This window comes from Heptranchias perlo, chromosome 13 (genome assembly GCF_035084215.1).
Source record: "Heptranchias perlo isolate sHepPer1 chromosome 13, sHepPer1.hap1, whole genome shotgun sequence".
Taxonomy (NCBI): domain Eukaryota; kingdom Metazoa; phylum Chordata; class Chondrichthyes; order Hexanchiformes; family Hexanchidae; genus Heptranchias; species Heptranchias perlo.
This window is the reverse complement of record NC_090337.1, coordinates 65,237,066-65,251,423: the sequence shown is the minus strand read 5'-3', so window position 1 is coordinate 65,251,423 and position 14,358 is coordinate 65,237,066. Positions and strand designations below refer to the sequence as shown.

The following is a 14,358-nucleotide window of genomic DNA, read 5'->3' as shown; positions in this document are numbered from 1 at the left end:
TTGATCTTCTGACACAATGTGCCATTCATTCCCTGCTACGCCAGGTCGTGCATACAGCATGCCAGTTCACTGACAACATTTCAAAGACAGCATGTCAATGCCAGTGCGTGGGAATTCATGGGAGGGCGTTGCAGCACCGGAGTCTGGGCAGGACATCTGCCCACCAGTCTGCCTTAACATAGGCCCCTTCCTAAACCACGGGGTGCAGCCATTAGGGAAAAGAGAGCTGGACCCATGCTATTCATGGAGCCCCCTGGGAACCTGCCCTGCCCCTTCAAGGGGTGGGGTGAGGGATTTGTGAGTGGCATCTTGAGGAGGCCCAAGCCATTCTGGCTGATGATCCCAATTTTTATTTGCTTGCCCTGCGTCTGCTTGCTGTTGAGAAACCAACAACATGGGCCCCACTTCCACCATTGTGTCGGGCTGGCACGGGGAACGTCCTCGTGCCACCCAGCCGCACGTTCCACTGGAGGCAGAACCGGGCAGGATTTCTGTCGGGTGGTGTTATCCTGTCAGCCCCGCTTCCTTTTCTGGGACAGTGGTGGGATGGGAGGGGGGGGGCGGTGGGTGTAGAAGGAGGACCCTCAATGCAAAGGGGTAAAAGAAAGGGGCAGAGACCTGGCAGATCCTGGTCCCACCCCCAAATTCCTCCCCCATCTGCTCAGATAATGTCAACTCTGTTTATCAGGAGTTTCCAGCTCTACATTTCTTCTCCATATAACTCTGCCCGGTCCATTTCCAAAGTCACCGGCCTTTACTCACCCCCTTGGATGAAAGTCAGAGTTACTAAACCCAAAAACTGAGAGATTAATGCTCTAGGAACCAAAAGGGGAAAAGGATCCTGGATCCCACATTTTGAATTCATCTTGTTGTGGGGGGGGTGGTGTGGGGGGGGGAGCTGGTAATTATCAACTATATCTGTTAAATTTAAGTGTAGATGCCGCTATGTGTAAGTGCAACATTGTACCAAACAACAACACACCTTTTCAACTCTATTATCTCCATGTTCCAGCTTACTGGAACTGCCACCTCCAGCGCTGGGGTTGTGGGTGTATGGATGTTATTTGTAAAATGAGGGTCTGGGTTTTAAATTGTGGGACCATCAAAATGTCTGCCTGTTGGTATCAGAATCGGCAACATCATCGCCAGATCAATCTCTCTCACACTGATGGACTATAACCTGGTGTAAGATTCCTTAGCAACATGTCGTTAAAAACTAGGACCTGGAGTAATCAACCAACCGACGATTATATTTTATAATCCGGCATAATTGTCAAACCCTCTGCCTTAAGGTACAGCAAAGGGAAGTCCCTCAACACCTTCATTGCTAAAACTGACTTCAATAAGCTTTTTGCCTCTTTCTGCAAATGCCTTTTTCACCTTAGCAACTATCGTCAACACCGTTCCTACATGTGGAGGCTCTTCTAGCACCTCGCACACTCCTAGGTGGGATCCAAAACAGGATGGTCACTCCATAGGCAATCCCTCTCTCACCTCTCACCCCCAACCTCTAAGTTGCAACCTTTACGTAGGAACAGGAATAGGCCATTCAGCCCCTCAAGCCTGTTCTGCCATTCAGTTGGATCATGGCTGATCTGTATCTTAACTCCATTTTACCCGCCTTGGTTCCGTAACCCTTAATACACTCACCTAACAAAAATCTATCAATCTCAGTTCTGAATTTTTCAATTGAGCCCCAACCTCAACAGCTTTTTGGGGGAGAGAATTCCCGATTTCCACTACCCTTTGTGTGAAGAAGTGCTTCCTGACATCTCCCCTGAACGGCCGAGCTCTAATTTTAAGGTTTGCCTCCTTGTTCTGGACTGTCCGAACAGAGGAAATAGTTTCTCTATCTACCCTATCAAATCCTTTAATCACCTTAAACACCTCAATTAGATCACCCCTTAATTTTCTATATTCAAGGGAATACAAGCCCAGTCTATGCAACCCGTCCTCATAATTTAACCCTTTTGGCCGGGTCTCATTCTGGTGAATTTGCACTGCACCCCCTCCAAGGCCAATATATCCTCCCTGAGGTGCGGTGCCCAGAACTGAACACAGTATTCCAGATGGGGTCTAACCGGAGCTTTATATAACTGTAGCATAACTTCCATCCCTTTGAACATAAGAACATAAGAAATAGGAGCAGGAGTAGGCCATCCGGCCCCTCGAGCCTGCTCCGCCATTCAACAAGATCATGGCTGATCTTCTACCTCAATGCCATTTTCCTGCACCATCCCCATATCCCTTGATGCCCTTAATATCTAGAAATTTATTGATCCGGGGTAGAGAATTCCAAAGATTCACTACCCTCTGAGTGAAGAAATTTCTCCTCATCTCAGTCCTAAATGGCCAACCCCTTATTCTGAGACTGTGACCCCTGGTTCCAGACTCCCCAGCCAGGGGAAACATCCTCCCTGCATCTACCCTGTCGAGCCCTCTAAGAAGTTTGTATGTTTCAATGAGATCACCTCTCATTCTTCTAAACTCTAGAGAATTCAGGCCCAGTCTACTCAATCTCTCCTCATACCACAATTCTACCATCTCAGGAATCAGTCTGGTGAACCTTTGTTGCACTCCCTCTATGGCAAATATATCCTTTCTTAGGTAAGGAGACCAAAATTGCACACAATACCCCAGGTGCGGTCTCACCAAGGCCCTATATAATTGCAGTAAGATATCTTTACTCCTGTACTTAAATCTCTTGTAATAAAGGCCAACATGCCATTTGCCTTCCTAATTACTTCCTGCACCTGCATGTTAGCTTTCAGTGACTCATGTACAAGGACATCCAGGTCCATTTGAATATCAACATTTCCCAATCTCTCACCATTTAAAAAATATTCTGCATTTCTGTTTTTCCTACCAAAGTGGATAACTTCACATTTTTCCACATTATATTCCATCTGCCATGTTCTTGCCCACTCACTTAGCCTGTCTATATCCCCTTGAAGCCTCTTTGCATCTTCCTCACAACTCACAATCCCACCTAGTTTTGTGTCATCAGCAAATTTGGAAGTATTGCATTTGGTCCCCTCATCCAAATCATTGATATAGATTGTGAATAGCTGGGGCCCAAGCACCGATCCCTGCGGTACCCCACTAGTCACAATCTGCCAACCTGAGAAAGACCTGTTTATTCCTACTCTCTGTTTTCTGTCTGTTAACCAATTCTCAATCCATGCCAGTATATTACCCCCAATTCCATGTTTTCTAACTTTGTTCACCAACCTCCTGTATGGGACTAAAGCCTTCTGAAAATCCAAATACACCACATCCACTGGTTCTCCCTTATCTATTCTACTAGTTACATCCTCAAAGAACTCCAATAGGTTTGTCAAACATGATTTCCCTTTCATAAATCCATGTTGACTCTGCCAAATCCTATTATTATTTTCTAAGTGTCCTGTTATCACATGCTTTATAATAGACTCTAGCATTTTCCCTACTACTGATGTGAGGCTAACCGGTCTGTAGTTCCCTGTTTTCTCTCTCCCTCCTTTCTTAAATAGTGGGGCTACATTTGCCACCCTCCAATCTGCAGGAACCATTCCAGAATCTACAGAATTTTGGAAGATGACAACCAATGCATCCGCTATCTCTATAGCCACCTCTTTCAAAACCCTGGGACGCAGGTTATCAGGTCCAGGGAATTTATCGACTTTCAGTCCCATTAATTTCTCTGGTACTATTTTTTTACTAATACTAATTTCCTTCAGTTCCTCATTCTCGCCAAACCCTTGGTTCTCTAGTATTTCTGGGAAGTTTTTTGTTTCTTCTTCCGTGAAGACAGACACAAAGTATTTGTTTAATTTCTCTGCCATTTCCTTATTCCCCATTATAAATTCTCCCGTCTCTGTCTGTAAGGGACCCACATTTGCCTTCGCCAGCCTTTTCCTTTTTACCTACCTATAGAAGCTTTTACAGTCCGTTTTTATGTTTCTCGCTAGTTTACTCTCATATTCTATTTTCTCTTTCTTTATCAATTTCTTGGTCCTCCTTTGCTGAATTCTAAAATGCTCCCAATCCTCAGGCTTACTGCTTTTTCTGGTAACTTTATATGCCTCTTCCTTTGATTTAATATTATCTTTAATTTCTGATCAGAACTGAATACAGCACTCCAGATGTGGTCTAATCAGAGCTCTTTGCAGCTGTAAGATAACTTCCACCCCTTTGTATTCCAACCCCCTTGAGATAAAGGCCAACATTCCATTAGCCTTTTTAATTATTTTTTGTACATGTCCAATTGCTTTTAATGATTTCTGTACTTGGACCCCTAAATCTCTCTGCTCCTCCACAGTTCCTAGCTTTCGCCATTTAGAAAATACTCTGATCTATCTTTCTTAGGTCCAAAGTGGATGACCTCACACTTTCCCACTTTGAACTCCATCTGCTACAGTTTTGCCCACTCACTCAATCTATCAATGTCCCTTTGCAACTTTCTGCTCCCATCTACACTGTTTACTGTGTCACCCAACTTGGTGTTGTCAGTAAATTTGGTTCTCGTGCTCCCTATTCCTTCATCCAAGTCATTTATAAATATACTGAAAAGCTGAGGCCCCAGCACAGATCCCGCAGGGATACCACTAGTCAGAAGTGTTGTCTTTCAGATGAGATGTTAAACCGAGGCTCCGTCTGCCTTCTCAGGTGGACATAAAAGATCCTGTGGCACTATTCGAAGAAGATGAGGGGAGATCTCCCCGTGTCCTGGCCAACAATTATCCCTCAACCAACGTCACTAAAGCAGATTATCTGGTCATTATCACATTGCTGTTTGTGGGATCATGCTGTGCACAAATTGGTTGCAGTGCTTCCTACATTACAACAGTGACGACACATCACAAGTACTTCATTGGCTGTAAAGCGCTTTGGGCCATCCTGAGGTCATGAAAGGTGCTGCATAAATTCTTTCCTAATCTTTATTGTTGGTTATTGTTCCTCTAAACTTTCTTCTCTTGTTCCTCCTAAGCTCCAAATACCCTGCACTACCTGTTCTTCTTCCTCCCTACATCCTCGGTGTGTTGAAATCCAGACTCATCGTATTGTTCCCCCAGCTCTATATCATTCATTCCTAGGACTCCTCGCCTCCTTAATCCTTCCTTCCCTCATTGATCTGCTGGTTTTTAAAACCCAGGATTGGCATCATCCGACTGCTGGTCGCAGAATGTGTCTCATATCCTCTCCAACTCCTTTCGACCCTGGTTGTACCTGGCACTATGGGCCTCGGGCCTAGGCCTGGGTTTCTCGATTTTAATAAAAAAACGGATTTTTACCGAACGTGAGCCTAGCTGTCAGTTGCTGCCCTCTCACCTGCACTGCCGACTCTTCCTACTGCTAGGTCTCCTCTCTCGGGAGTGGCACAGATCATGTGATGGACGGCATCTCCCAGTGTGAGCAGTATGTGAAGGGGCAGGGCGGGCAGGAGCGCCATGCCCCATGGCGCCTGTTTTTCCGCAAAGAGATCTTCACACCTTGGCACGACTGCAGCGAGGACCCCATCAGCACAGATCTCATCTACCAACAGATCGTCCGAGGCATTAGATTTGGTGAATATCGGTGTGAAAAGGTAGGGAATCTGGTGGGATCTGTCCGTCACGCATTTATGATAATTATACATATAATTAGCATCTCATTATCAACTCATTATTGAAGGCATGTCATTTTTTGCATGTATATACGATGCTAATTTTGTTGTAATTAGATTATAATCATTATGCTTTCACAAATTTCTCTGTCCTTCCCCACTCCCCTGAAGTTTCTCACTCTTGCTGGGGCACAGACGGGCCTCTGGCCCAGTGGCCATTCTTCATTTGTGAGCCTAGACAGTGAGTGTCATCAAGATATTCCACTGTGGAGGGCATCACAGCAGAGCCTGTGCACTTTCCAACGAGGGTCACCGATAGCGATCTGGAACGGGAACCAAGATTATTTTTATTCCTCCCTCTTCAGCTTGATTTAGCTCAACAAGAAATGCTGTCCCAGCTCTGAGAAACGCTGTCCCGAGCTCTTGGAAACGCTGTCCCGAGCTCTTGGAAACGCTGTCCCGAGCTCTTGGAAACACTGTCCCGAGCTCTGGGAAACGCTGTCCCGAGCTCTGGGAAACGCTGTCCCGAGCTCTGGGAAACGCTGTCCCGAGCTCTGGGAAACGCTGTCCCGAGCTCTGGGGAACACTGCCCCGAACTTTGTGAAACGCTGTCCCGAGCTCTGGGAAACGCTGTCCCGAGCTCTGGGAAACGCTATCCCGAGCTCTGGGAAACGCAATCCCGAACTCTGGGGAACACTGTCCCGACATCAGGGGAAGCGCCGTCCTGAGCTCTGGGAAATGCCATCTCGAGCTCTGGGAAACGCCATCTCGAGCTCTGGGAAACGCCATCTCGAGCTCTGGGAAACGCCATCTCGAGCTCTGGGAAACGCCATCTCGAGCTCTGGGAAACGCCATCTCGAGCTCTGGGAAACGCCATCTCGAGCTCTGGGAAACACCGTCCCGAGGTCTGGGAAACACCGTCCCGAGGTCTGGGAAACGCCGCCCGAGCTCTGAGAAACGCCATCTCGAGCTCTGGGAAACGCCATCTCGAGCTCTGGGAAACGCCATCTCGAGCTCTGGGAAACGCCATCTCGAGCTCTGGGAAACACTGTCCCGAGCTCTGGGAAACGCCGCCCGAGCTCTGAGAAACGCCATCTCGAGGTCTGGGAAATGCCATCTCGAGCTCTGGGAAACACCGTCCCGAGGTCTGGGAAACGCCATCTCGAGCTCTGGGAAACACCGTCCCGAGCTCTGAGAAACGCCATCTCGAGGTCTGGGAAACGCCATCTCGAGCTCTGGGAAACACCGTCCCGAGGTCTGGGAAACGCCATCTCGAGGTCTGGGAAACACCGTCCCGAGCTCTGGGAAACACCGTCCCGAGCTCTGGGTGGGGCTGCCCAAGTTCTAGGGAAAGCTGTCCTACGGTCAGGGTGGGGCTGTTCTGGGTTGAGCGTGCTCTGTGGGTACCAGGGTATCTTCAGGTGGGTTAACCGCTGTCACTACAAACTCTCAGGAGGAAGAGCTGGTGGAAATTGCTGCTAAACATTACTACGTGAAGTTCGGAGTGGACGTCGAGATTGAGAAAGGGCTGAAGGTCGTGCACGCCTGTGTCTCCGATAAACTCTTAGGGAGCAAATCAGCGGAGAAATGGTGCCAACAGATCACAGCGAAGGTCAAGGTACATGAGTAACTCCACTGTCCAAAGAGATTTAACCCCAGGAGTGAAATCAGGATAAATGAGAGACGACTGCTTGACAGCTGCGTAACGGACAGCTGAGTAACGACAGAAACAGCTGTCCAGCTTAACCCCTTCAGTGCTGAATTACTGTTGCCTTTTTCATTAGTAGTTGGAGCTCAGTGCTCGGCACCCCCCACCCCCCCCCTTCAGCTTTTCTCAATCACTCCTGGAAATGCTGAGTAAAGATGAGATGCCAAACAGGGGTTGGGAAATTCAGATGGGCCAACCTCTCCTATTGGTCCCAGTGGCCGGGTCGAGGGTCGAGGGTCACAGCCTTTCATTTGGGAAATGGCAAAATGCAGGTGTGAGGAATGAAGATGTGTTTTCAGTCCCATAACAGACCTGATTCTTGATCTACCTGAGCACAGAGTGCCACAGAAATGACCAAACTGCGGGACCCTTCCACTCCTGGGAGTCTTTGAGTGAACAACACAAAGGGGTCTGATCGGCATGAGGTCCAAAAGAAATACCCAGTGAGGCCTGATCTAAATTGGGAGTTGAGGTCTGTGTGCTGCACACACAGGCAGGCCGGCTCACTGTTTCTCTGTTGCTCTGTGTCTGTGGCACATATGCTGCCACCTGACAACCAGGTTAATAGTTTGATTCCTCACTTTTGTCATTAGGTGTTCAAAGAGCTGGCCTTGAAATTGGATCACGCTGCACCGGCTTACAGGTGTAAAACGGGCACCTACGGTTCCAATATGGCGGGTGGGGTGCGCGCGCTCATTCTGCGCTGGAATTGCGCTGCCCGCCATATTGGTTAGGGCTGCTCAGCAGGTGTCCAGGGCCCATGCCTGAAACTGGCGTTAGGTTCATTGCATAGGCAAATCGGGGGCCCAACGCCTGTTTCAGGCCTCTTTGTGCAATTGGGTTCAGTTCTTCAGGTGCTCAGTAACCGAACCAGCGGAACCACTGGCGGCTGCCCCCTGACAGGTAAGGTAACCCGAGTGTGGAGCCAGGAGGAGCCGCTGGCAGCTGCCGGCCACCAGTCGCCCCCTCCTCTCCTACTCACCTCCCCCCCCACCCCCCCCACAACCGATTGCCTCCCCCCTTGGACTCTCCTGAGGCCTTCAGCTAGCACCTGAACCTTACTCTCCCCCACCCTGTGACTGGGGAGCTGCCTCTGGGACCAGCGCCCGCAGCTCACTGGTAATATGCAAAGGAGGCAGGTGAACCAATTTGCCGTGGTCCTGCCACCGGCCTCACTAGATGCGGACAGCAAGCCCTGCACCCGGATCGTGGCCCGATTCAGGGGCCATCCAATTTCTAGGCCGTTCAGTTTGTTTCATCGTTTAGAGTTGTGATTACCTGCTCTGTGTGTAAAAGACCATCTCACTTAATCATTACTGATTAACTGATCGCTCGTCTTTTTGTTAAAGAATTTGTTCATCACTGAGAGGCCAGACACACTCTCACTCAAAGAACAGCTGGTTGATTTTGCTCGCTTGAAGTGGACACTCATGTTTTCCAGATTTTTTGAAGCTGCAAAATTTTCAGGTATTGTTTGTGTGTGCTTGTGTGTATGTGAGTACACGCACATGTGCATATGAGTGTATGTGTTTGTGTGTGTATGTGTTTGAGTGTGTGTACATGCGCATGTGTATGTTTGTGCACGTATGTGTGTTTGTACGCGTGTGTGTACATGCGTTTGTGTGTATGCGTGTGTGTAAATGTGTATGTGCATGAGTGTATGTGCATGTGTATGTGTGTACGTATGTATGTGTGTATGTGTGTGTGTGTACATGTGTATGAGTGTGTGTATATGTTTGTGTGTGTGTACATGTGCGTGCGTACATAACCAGACAGAAAAGGAAGAAAAAAATCAGCCAGTGTTTCTGCTCCTGATCACTCTGCAGTGACCCCTGTTAGAACATGCTTGTGTGGTCATCCAGTGAGGACGGTATCAGGCTTGACTATGATGCCTTCCGTGGTCAAACAGCATGCTAACCTTCACTGTCAAGGCTGACATGAAGCATGGCCACGTGGGTGAGATACCGAAGGACAGCCTCTACCTGTGGAATCCCATCCTTTTTGACGTGGGGAAAATGGGGGAAAATTGCAGGGTCGTGTCCGCAGGGCATCATTAGAAGGACCGAGGCAAGGTTAACCGCTCTGCAGCCATAACCAGTTTCAATAGTTCACAGAGACTCTTGCTGTTTTCCAGGACCCACCTTACCCAAGAACCAGCTGGTGGTGGCGGTTAACTCGATCGGCATCAATTTTCTTGACAAGAATGAAAAACTCTTCTTGAAACGGTCCTTCCCTGAAATTACCGGAGTAAACACGAACAGGTCGGAGATCGGTCGGAGCTTGTGTTCACTCCACCCAACCCCTGCAAATCTCTCCATCTCTACATTCCAGTACCTTCCTCTCTTCCAACTCCGCTCTACTGTGTCCCCGCCCCACTCCACTATCACTGAACCCTGGAATTCCCTTCCTGAACCCATCCCCTCAATACCTCCCCCCTCACCTTACAGGTCAGTCTGGATTGGTGTCTGGACAGAGTCTGGGGCATGGGCAAAGGTCAGTCTAGGCTAGTTTTAGGGCAGAGACCAGGGTTGGAGTCAGTCTGGGTTACAGTCATAGAAGAGACAGGGTGTGTGGGTAAAGGTCAGTGTTAAAAGGTCAGTGTACGAGAGTCTTAAATGCCAAAAATAATTGTTTGTTAAAGAAAGAGTGAGTTTGTCTTTTGGCTTACACTCCCTTATTAAGCTCGGCATGGAGAGCAGTTGAACAAGCAGAGTACAATCAAATGTAGATATGCGTTCTTTAATTCCATTCTGTCTCTGGGTACAGTAGAGACATCACCTTCAGTATTGTACCACCAATTAACAGCAAAGCATGGTCTTTTTATGTCACCTTTCCTTATACTTGGATACGCCTACCAAAACCTATTTAATATACGTAAACTGAGTGTCTCTGTTCGCCACTCAAACACTATTTATAAACAACTGGCTTTGAAACGGCTATTTCCTTACGAAGATTGCTGTGTCTTTGTTTACTTAAATTATGTGTGATATTCCTCCCATCAAACGTGATCTTACACAGATTACTGTGTCCTTGTTTACTTCCCCTTTACTTGATTGCTCTGATTGTCTTTGCAAGTAACAAGGTCAGGGTTAATTTAACAGTCAATGGGACTGTCTTCTTCTTATGTATATTTTTCCCGGGCCTGAGTGATTCCTAATTTGCATCCACACAATGCCAGTCAATTGACATGTTTCGACTCCTTCTCTCCGAGAAACTCCCTATAATTTATACCTGTATCGAACATCTGTCTCACTTCCCTTTAATTGGGTGAATATTCAACCCTATCAGTCTCACACGGTTTCAACAATCAGTCTGGGTTAGTGTCTGGGCAGAGTCTGGTGTGTGGGTAGAGGTCAGTCTGGGTTAGTGTCTGGGCAGAGTCTGGTGTGTGGGTAGAGGTCAGTCTGGGTTAGTGTCTGGGCAGAGTCTGGAGTGTGGGTAGAGGTCAGTCTGGGTTAGTGTCTGGGCAGAGTCTGGTGTGTGGGTAGAGGTCAGTCTGGGTTAGTGTCTGGGCAGAGTCTGGAGTGTGGACAGAGGTCAGTCTGGGTTAGTGTCTGGGCAGAGTCTGGTGTGTGGGTAGAGGTCAGTCTGGGTTAGTGTCTGGGCAGAGTCTGGTGTGTGGGTAGAGGTCAGTCTGGGTTAGTGTCTGGGCAGAGTCTGGTGTGTGGGTAGAGGTCAGTCTGGGTTAGTGTCTGGGGCAGAGTCTGGAGTGTGGGTAGAGGTCAGTCTGGGTTAGTGTCTGGGCAGAGTCTGGTGTGTGGGTAGAGGTCAGTCTGGGTTAGTGTCTGGGCAGAGTCTGGAGTGTGGACAGAGGTCAGTCTGGGTTAGTGTCTGGGCAGAGTCTGGTGTGTGGGTAGAGGTCAGTCTGGGTTAGTGTCTGGGCAGAGTCTGGTGTGTGGGTAGAGGTCAGTCTGGGTTAATGTCTGGGCAGAGTCTGGTGTGTGGGTAAAGGTCAGACTGGGTTAATGTCTGGGCAGAGTCTGGTGTGTGGGCAGAGGTCAGTCTGGGTTAGTGTCTGGGCAGAGTCTGGTGTGTGGGTAAAGGTCAGACTGGGTTAGTGTCTGGGCAGAGTCTGGTGTGTGGGTAGAGGTCAGTCTGGGTTAGTGTCTGGGCAGTGTCTGGTGAGGGTAGAGGTCAGTCTGGGTTAGTGTCTGGGCAGTGTCTGGTGTGTGGGTAGAGGTCAGTCTGGGTTAGTGTCTGGGCAGTGTCTGGTGTGTGGGTAGAGGTCAGTCTGGGTTAGTGTCTGGGCAGAGTCTGGTGTGTGGGTAGAGGTCAGTCTGGGTTAGTGTCTGGGCAGAGTCTGGTGTGTGGGTAGAGGTCAGTCTGGGTTAGTGTCTGGGCAGAGTCTGGAGTGTGGGTAGAGATCAGTCTGGGTTAGTGTCTGGGCAGAGTCTGGTGTGTGGGTAGAGGTCAGTCTGGGTTAGTGTCTGGGCAGAGTCTGGAGTGTGGACAGAGGTCAGTCTGGGTTAGTGTCTGGGCAGAGTCTGGTGTGTGGGTAGAGGTCAGTCTGGGTTAGTGTCTGGGCAGAGTCTGGTGTGTGGGTAGAGGTCAGTCTGGGTTAGTGTCTGGGCAGAGTCTGGTGTGTGGGTAGAGGTCAGTCTGGGTTAGTGTCTGGGCAGAGTCTGGAGTGTGGGTAGAGGTCAGTCTGGGTTAGTGTCTGGGCAGAGTCTGGTGTGTGGGTAGAGGTCAGTCTGGGTTAGTGTCTGGGCAGAGTCTGGAGTGTGGACAGAGGTCAGTCTGGGTTAGTGTCTGGGCAGAGTCTGGTGTGTGGGTAGAGGTCAGTCTGGGTTAGTGTCTGGGCAGAGTCTGGTGTGTGGGTAGAGGTCAGTCTGGGTTAATGTCTGGGCAGAGTCTGGTGTGTGGGTAAAGGTCAGACTGGGTTAATGTCTGGGCAGAGTCTGGTGTGTGGGCAGAGGTCAGTCTGGGTTAGTGTCTGGGCAGAGTCTGGTGTGTGGGTAAAGGTCAGACTGGGTTAGTGTCTGGGCAGAGTCTGGTGTGTGGGTAGAGGTCAGTCTGGGTTAGTGTCTGGGCAGAGTCTGGAGTGTGGGTAGAGGTCAGTCTGGGTTAGTGTCTGGGCAGTGTCTGGTGAGGGTAGAGGTCAGTCTGGGTTAGTGTCTGGGCAGTGTCTGGTGTGTGGGTAGAGGTCAGTCTGGGTTAGTGTCTGGGCAGAGGTCGGTCAGGCTGTAGGTAGTGGTCAGTCTGGGTTAGTGATGGGCAGAGGTCGAGCTGTAGGTAGTGGTCAGTCTGGGTTAGTGACGGGCAGAGGTCGAGCTGTAGGTAGTGATCAGTCTGGGTTAGTGACGGGCAGAGGTCGAGCTGTAGGTAGTGGTCAGTCTGGGTTAGTGACGGGCAGAGGTCGAGCTGTAGGTAGTGATCAGTCTGGGTTAGTGACGGGCAGAGGTCGGGCTGTAGGTAGTGGTCAGTCTGGGTTAGTGACGGGCAGAGGTCGGGCTGTAGGTAGTGGTCAGTCTGGGTTAGTGACGGGCAGAGGTCGGGCTGTAGGTAGTGGTCAGTCTGGGTTAGTGATGGGCAGAGGTCGGGCTGTAGGTAGTGGTCAGTCTGGGTTAGTGATGGGCAGAGGTCGAGCTGTAGGTAGTGGTCAGTCTGGGTTAGTGATGGGCAGAGGTCGAGCTGTAGGTAGTGGTCAGTCTGGGTTAGTGACGGGCAGAGGTGGGTAGAAGGCTTTGGCACAGAAGCAGGCGGTAGGGGAGAATATGAGGAGCGTTGAGCACCCACGCAGGATGCCATTGGTAATTCTGAGCAGATGGGCTCAGTCGTGCGGATGGGGGTGAAACTTGATTGGAGGGATCCAAACTCTAGTGAAAGAGGTGAGTGTTTAATTACACCTTGGAGCGCAGCTCTAGGTTAGAGATTGAGTGGCCATCTGCAAGGATGGAGACATCAAGGGTTACGGAGGAGGTTGATGATAGAGGTTTGAGAGGACTGGGAACAAAGCCCGAGGTGAGGGAAAGGTTGGCAATATTGACAAGCATGGGGCCAACAACGGTAACTTGGGTAATCGTGAGCTGGGGTAGAAGCAGGATGGAGGGAGCAGGTGGTGGGCTTCATGGAGGGAGTCAGTGTTGATTGAGATATTTGTACTTATTATAGTATGGCTGGTAACTTGTTTTTGTGCTATTACGTTGATTGTGGTTTTTGTACTGATTGCGCTGATTGCAGTGATTGTCATGATTGTGCTGATTATTCTAATTAAGCTGGTTACACCGATTGCAGTGATTGCGGTGATTGTGCTGATTGCACTTTTTATACTAATTATGCTGATTGCACTGATTGTGCTGATTGCAGTGATTATGCTAATTATGCCGATTGCCATGATTGCTCTGATTACTGTGATTGCGCTGATTGATTGTTCTGATTATGCTGATTGCAGTATTTTGTGCCTGTGGTGTTTATTCTGCCTTCTAACCCGTGCTGTCCCACACAGGGCTTCAAAGCTGTATGGCCAGAGTGTCACAGTGACCACCCTGCAGGGGGAGGAGTACACCCTGACATCAGGACATGCTTCTGATATCGCAGATCTGATCGTCATGTTTCTGAATGGTTTGAAGATGAGATCGGAGTACGCAGTAACACTGCACAACAGCCCCAAACAAGGTACAGTACGTCTCACTCGTGATTCCACAGAAAGGAGACAGGATAATCCATCCAAATTAAGCCAGTTTTCCAATGACACTCAAGGCAATCAGGCATGGCAAATTTGGCTGGGTCCCAAATCCATTGCTGCCACTGCACCAGATGCTGGAAGCAGCCACCTGAATATGGGCAGGTGTATTCAAATGAGGTGGAAATAATGTCACCTTTTTCGTCATTATCCCTTTAATAATGTTGGTGGAAGGGTTTAAAATGTAAATGGTCCAAGCCTGTGAGTGCGATCAGTCACAGGCCGATCGATGCTCTGTTCCCCACCGGCTGATTTTGCTTGGAAATAGAGGAGTCAATTTTAACCTAACCTGCCCATCGGGAAACTGACGGGACCGGTGCAATGCTGGTTTTACATCCTGTACCTCAGGAACAATATATTGGCCTTGGAGGGAGTGGAGTGCAG

General features: G+C 49.1%; 1 protein-coding gene across 1 annotated transcript in view; it reads left to right on the top strand.

The window, feature by feature from the left end:
* LOC137331665 (unconventional myosin-VIIa-like) overlaps positions 1 to 14,358 on the top strand; it is a 252,700-nt gene that overhangs the window by 134,133 nt on the left and 104,209 nt on the right. Inside the window, exons 31-35 of the mRNA XM_067995609.1 lie at positions 5,339 to 5,566; positions 7,038 to 7,202; positions 8,642 to 8,759; positions 9,427 to 9,553; positions 13,738 to 13,907. Of these exons, the coding sequence (XP_067851710.1) occupies positions 5,339 to 5,566; positions 7,038 to 7,202; positions 8,642 to 8,759; positions 9,427 to 9,553; positions 13,738 to 13,907 (808 nt within the window). The remainder of the gene's footprint in view (positions 1 to 5,338; positions 5,567 to 7,037; positions 7,203 to 8,641; positions 8,760 to 9,426; positions 9,554 to 13,737; positions 13,908 to 14,358) is intronic.